The sequence below is a fragment of the Crinia signifera genome, chromosome 9, assembly GCF_055691185.1.
Source record: "Crinia signifera chromosome 9, ASM5569118v1, whole genome shotgun sequence".
Taxonomy (NCBI): domain Eukaryota; kingdom Metazoa; phylum Chordata; class Amphibia; order Anura; family Myobatrachidae; genus Crinia; species Crinia signifera.
In genome coordinates this window covers 7,266,002-7,272,001 of record NC_139225.1, presented here as the reverse complement: position 1 = coordinate 7,272,001, position 6,000 = coordinate 7,266,002, and the positions used below count along the sequence as shown (strand labels likewise).

General features: G+C 44.2%; 1 protein-coding gene across 1 annotated transcript in view; it reads left to right on the top strand.

Annotated features, from left to right (window-relative positions):
* Positions 1-799: 799 nt before the first annotated feature.
* OLFML2A (olfactomedin like 2A) overlaps positions 800-6,000 on the top strand; it is a 60,437-nt gene continuing 55,236 nt past the window's right edge. Inside the window, exon 1 of the mRNA XM_083160990.1 lies at positions 800-981. Within this exon, the coding sequence (XP_083017116.1) occupies positions 916-981 (66 nt within the window). The 5' untranslated portion in view covers positions 800-915. The remainder of the gene's footprint in view (positions 982-6,000) is intronic.

Below are 6,000 nucleotides of genomic sequence, written 5' to 3'. Positions count from 1 at the left end.
AGGTTAAAGTGCACCGCTTGCCATGCTTCGGGCTCGGTGCCTTGGCTCAAAACACAGTGGAAAAACCCCATGTTGACCTTTTGACTGTCGACCTAATGCTGGTGTCGACCCAAGGACCCTGTCGACCTAACCCAGGTCGACCTAGACCCATGTCGACCTTTCTGCATGTCAACCTAATGGTTCTTGGACTTTCTTGTTGTAGACCAAATAGCCGTATCCCGGGAGGGGGCAGTTTTTTTTTTCTTACACCACTGTATGATGTCACAAGGGTTCCGCAGCGCCTAACAATACGTAAATGAGCAAAAACAACAACTAAAGTGATGTGCGCACAGGGCGATTCAACACATATTGTAAGCGATTTTGACAATGCAGTCAAAGTCACTAGATGAATCGCCCCGCGTGTACACCACTTTGCAGTCATTTATTTAGCACACGGTAAATTACTCCTAATGTCCGCAGTATTTTAATTTAGTACATTTAAACAATGAAATAAACACCCATCTGTAATACTGTATCAGCAGGTCTTCTAAGCAATTGTTACAATCTATGACAAACAAATATGTGAGCAATGCAGGAAAAAGTTGGTGGCTAGTAGGGTTGGGAGGGCCAGCTGTTGCCCACCACTTACAGCTGTCAACAAAATGCTGCAATTTCAACTTTCGATGAAGTAATATTGGAGCTGTGTCCATTTGTCATTGTTGTGGCTGTGATGGTGAGAGGTGTTACTCCATGCTCCTCCCTTCATACAGAAGACAGAGGCTGGGAGACAGTGAAAGGGAATCAGTTCCCTATCAGAGCTGAGGGAGGCAGAGGAGGGAGTCTGTCATTGCTCCTCCACCAGCTCCCAGCACATCAGCCACTGCCTGCCAGTACATGACCAGTCCTGTGTACAGTCCACTCTGAGCACAGCCAGCCATGGGGGGATATAAACATCTCTTCTCTCTCCTCTTCTTCATCACTACAGTGACAGCAAACAGCAAGGTAGGGGGATTTACCATTTCACTATTATCTGTGGACTTTTGCCAGTAATGGGTCAGGAAGAGGATCCTGCCAAACTTCTGTATAACAAACCTGTGCCAATGCTTTCCTTATCTCTGAGGTCTCCAGATCCCTGATCCTTGTTGTTTGCTTCTGTCACCATAATCTCCTATATGCTGGACACTTAGCAGAGGCACCAGCAGCCCTGTCTGCTTTCTGAAGTATCGGGAAAATTGTGTGTGATAATTTACATCCACACATAACATTCCTGAAATCAGCACTTGGGTGGAATATCCACAGCGGATCCCCCTGCTGCTGCTGCTGCTAATCATCTGCCCAACAGGCTTGCCTGTGTCATGTGCTCTCTGCGCCTTTGACTGATTAAAACAGTTGTAGTCCAGATCTCCGATTTAACCCTTTGAGTGCCAAGGGAATTGGTCAAAATAGGAGTGAAAACTGCCAAGCCAACTTTTTTTTTTATTAACCCTTTTGAGTGCCAGCGTTGCTGTGACAGATCCTCAAAATATCAGTTAAAAATGCCGGCGATTGCTTTTTTTTTGGGTAGGTGCAATATTTAACTAATACCCCTCACACTGCACTTGTTAAACGTTTTTTTTTCCCATTTCTAAACGTTTAAGGCTGCAGTGGGAAAGCGCCGGAGTTGATTTACCGGTTAAAGAGAACCGGTGTTTCAAAACGAGTCCTACATGTTTCAGAGCCGGTTTTTATGCAGTGAGAATGGCTCTGAAACGGTATTTAGTAAAAACAACAGATTACAGACCTGTGATAGGCTGTCCCCTGAATTCGGTCTTGAAACGTGTTCAGGGGATTAAACGGGTTGACTGATGTGAATGGTACTTAAACGGTAATCTACTGCAATGTGAAGGCTCAGACCCGTTTTAAATACCCTTTAAAAATACCGGTTCTTTAAACATTTTGGCAGTGTGAAAGCGGTATAAACTTCAATGGATTGACTCGGCTGTATTTGTATTTGTTTATACTAAACGAACGGGCATTTTCAGCGGATATTTTGATGACCGCTCACAGCGACATCAAAGGGTTAATGGCCGTTCCTGTCGCAAATGACTGTGCTGCATTGCGCTCCTTCTACCAGGCAATTGTTCTTCTTTGTCATCTCGCGGCTCTGGTGGTTGGTCGGTAACATAAAGTGGCAAATGGACACTTTTGGGGGTGTAAATGAATCTTCTTTAATATCACTTATCACTGCAGTTTTAAAAAAAGTTTTGAGGCGGCCACAATTCCAATGGCTTATATGTCATTGATAAATGATAGCGAATGGTTAATCGCTTATATTGGTACCTGTTTTTATTAAATCTTGGTCGTGTGACATTTTTTCCGGCGCTTCTGTTTTCACCCATTTTCCAAAAACATATTGTCAGGTTAGTTGGCTTCAACAAAGACAAATGATTCTAGATTCTCCAATGGGACAAGGCGATGAGTACCATTCTTGTAGATTTTGTATAGTGTAAGCAATAAACTGCAGCACTGAGTGCGCTGGTAATGAAAGGATCACACTGTGCATTATATAATACCCCTCTTCTGTGCATTTGTACAGGCTCATAAACACTGGCTAATGTGCCTTTATCTGCATTTAATACAGGGTTAATGCAGTGTGAATGACGGTCATCAGAGATCACTGACGTCTTTTCACACATGTTTTATACACCTTAAGCTTGGTACACACTATGCAATTAGGAAACATCACTGACATCATTACTGATATCACTTAGGGCCTTATTCTAGTTCACTCTTTCTGACAAAATCCTTCTTAGATGGACAAAACCATGTGCACTGCAGGTGGGGCAGATGTTACTTTTTCAGAGAGTATTAGATTTGGGTGGGGTTTTACTTCAAAGTGAGACCTATATTGCAGTGTAAAAATAAAGCAGTCAGTATTTACCCTGCACAGAAACAAAATAACTCACCCAAATCTAATTCTCTCTGCACATATTATATCTGCCCCCCTGCAGTGCACATGGTTTTGTCCATCTAAGAAGGAATTTGTCAGAGTGAACTAGAATAAGGCCCTTAGTGTGTATGCCCTATATCGTTTGTCCAGGAGCACCAACATCGGAATCCTGACTTTTAAATGCCTGACAGTCGGGATCCTGAGTTACAGGGACTATTTTCCCTCTTGAGGGTCCATAACCCCCATAGAGGTAGAATGGAACCTGTGGTGAGCCTATAAGGGGCTTTGATGTGCTCACCCCACTGTAGGAGTACTAGCAGTTGGAATTCGGATGTCCGTATACTGACCTTTACAATCCCAACTGTCGGGGCGTTATACTAGTGTTCATTCTAGCACCCGTTATCTTTGAAAACCCATGCAGTTCCTGCTCCCTGCCTGGGGTGTCGCTGTCTGCTGTGGTGTTTCTAGTACAAGTCTGGTTTGCATATCATTGCTGATATACAGATCACACTGTGCTAGAAGCACCACAGAAGACAGCGACACCCCAGGCAGGGAAGAGGAACTGCATGGGTTTTAAAAGATAGTGGGTGCAGGAATGAACACTACTATACCACACCCAAATTCACTTGGATGTGAACACCACTACAGTGCTGTGGAGTATGTGTGCGCTATATATATATATATATATATATATATATATATATATATATATATATATATATATATATATATATATATATATATATGGTAATAATAATTAACAAGAAGGATCCCTACTTGAGGCGTGTTAATCCTACTTGCAGCCAATTTTCTCAGCATTGCTTACATGTAGAATGTACTTGGATCTATTGAAATGAATGGAGGAACCATTTAAGAACAATGGGGGTAGAAGCACTGAGAAAGCCTTGCTATTTCCTGCCGTGTTGCGTGTCACATTGCTGGGATATGGCTGCGCTGCGGCTGCTGCAGGCCCCTCTCTGTATTATTTCCCAGCTCACTGTCGGAGCCTCACATCAGTCCTGAGAGGAAACAAGTGGATATTAATGTTTTCCTTCATGGTGTCATTCACATCTGTTTTCAACTGCGCTACAGAAGTCTTTTCCAGTCTTCCAAAAGCTACTTCTGTGGTGTCACATGTTACCCCAGAGTTGTTACATGCCATGGAAGCCAATCCAGTCAATAAGAAACTAAGGCCATTTGATGATATTCTAACTCTATTTAATTATTATGTTATTTGTAGTCTGTTTTTCGTGTCTCTGTGCCAAGGCCTAATTGTTTTACTGAGTTCTGAAACATTGTTACCGCTAAGTAAAGGGAAAACCAACTAATGGAAGTCTTGTCTGTCTGCCAACCATTATTGTGAGGGAGGGGAGGGAGGGAAGGGAGGGGGTGCAGGAGCCCAGTCTACTGTCTCTTTGAACTTAGTTTATGCACGATAATTAAATTCTTTATCAAACACAAAGATAGAACTTCAAACCAGAGGCGCTAACACATGAGACAATGGGAGGCAGACACCTCCGGCCACCAACCCTGAAGGGGCTCATCGGCCTTCTCCATTGCTGCTGGTTCAGCGTTATGCACCCGAGTACAGGAAAAAACAGTGACCCCAGAGGACATAGGCCCTTATTCAGTTCTGATCGCTGTACAAATTTGTTCTCAAAATGGGCAAAACCACGTGCACTGCAGGTGGGGCAGATGTAACATGTGCAGAGAGAGTTAGGTTTGTGTTATTTTGTTTCTGTGCAGGGTGAATACTGGCTGCATTATTTTTACACTGCAATTTAGATTTCAGTTTCAACACACCCCACCCAAATTTAACTCTCTCTGCACATGTTACATCTGCCCCACCTGCAGTGCACATGGTTTTGCCCATTTTGAGAACAAATTTGTACTGCGATCAGATCTGAATAAGGGCCATAGGATGTGATCCTCCCTGTCTGGGTGCTGCTGAGGTGGTGGAAGTAAATTTGGAGAGCAGCCAGCATGTAGGGTCTGGGCCCCAAACGTGGGCCAGGTAATTAGTACCTCGCCCCCCATCTCAATACCCCTAGAGTGTGTGTGTGAGCGAAGTCAGGATGGTGAAGTGAATGAGAGTAGGGGGCGTGGTGTGGGGGGGCGGAGCCTGGGGGTCACCAACAACTATCTCACCTTTCAGCTCCGGATATTTGGGGTTATTCAGAACTGATTACAGCACCGTGATTTTGCGAGGCTGAAGTTTCTCAATCGACTATGTACCAATCATAGCATTCTGTGCAAAAAAAACATCATCTTTTTTGATTGCAACCGGACTGCCAGGAATATAGAGTTGGGGGTTGGTAACCAGCCGTCTTCAGGGAGTGTTAGAGAAAAAACCGCAGGCGTGCCCATGTAGGTTGTGTGACGCCAGCTCCGGCCTCGGTCAGTCTGATTCTATCGCACTGGCCGAGTAGGTCCCGGGTTACGCACTGACAGGGACGGCAGAAAAATCCATCGATGGTGAGTGAGCTGAGCAAGCCTTGCACGAGGCAGGATCACACCCTGCCAGGCGTCGGCTATGTGAAAGCAGGACTCTGCAATTCCGCACAGCAGCGGTCAGGTCTGAATAACCCCCAATGAGCTTATGCACCTTGAAAGAAGAAAAAAATAATCACTTTTGCACAATTATTACTTAGGCAGAGAAGAAATATAAAAGCAAATGTAGTACTACTGAGATTGTATATAACACAGGTGTACACGAGGAATTTCCCCAACAAATCTTCTCCTTTCCCCAATGCTACCAATGTATCTTCCTCGCTATAATGTCATTTTGAAGTATTTTACTACACATCCCTCAATCAAGATATTATCCTGAATAATCTTCTTGTTTGAACTCCGCATTCACAACTGACGTACTCCTGCATTCCTGCCTTCCCTTTAATCTGGAATCCATTCCCTCCTGAGCAATGTCCGATGGTGCTGGCAGTGGGAACCCATTCGCTCTGGACAGCTGCTTCCAGCAGTCCCCTAACTCATTCAGTCCTGGAGAAGTTTAGGTTGTGTGAAATGCAGTCACAGGGGTAAATGTACTAAGATGGGAGATCTATTAAGATGGGTGTTGGCCAAAGTTACCAGAC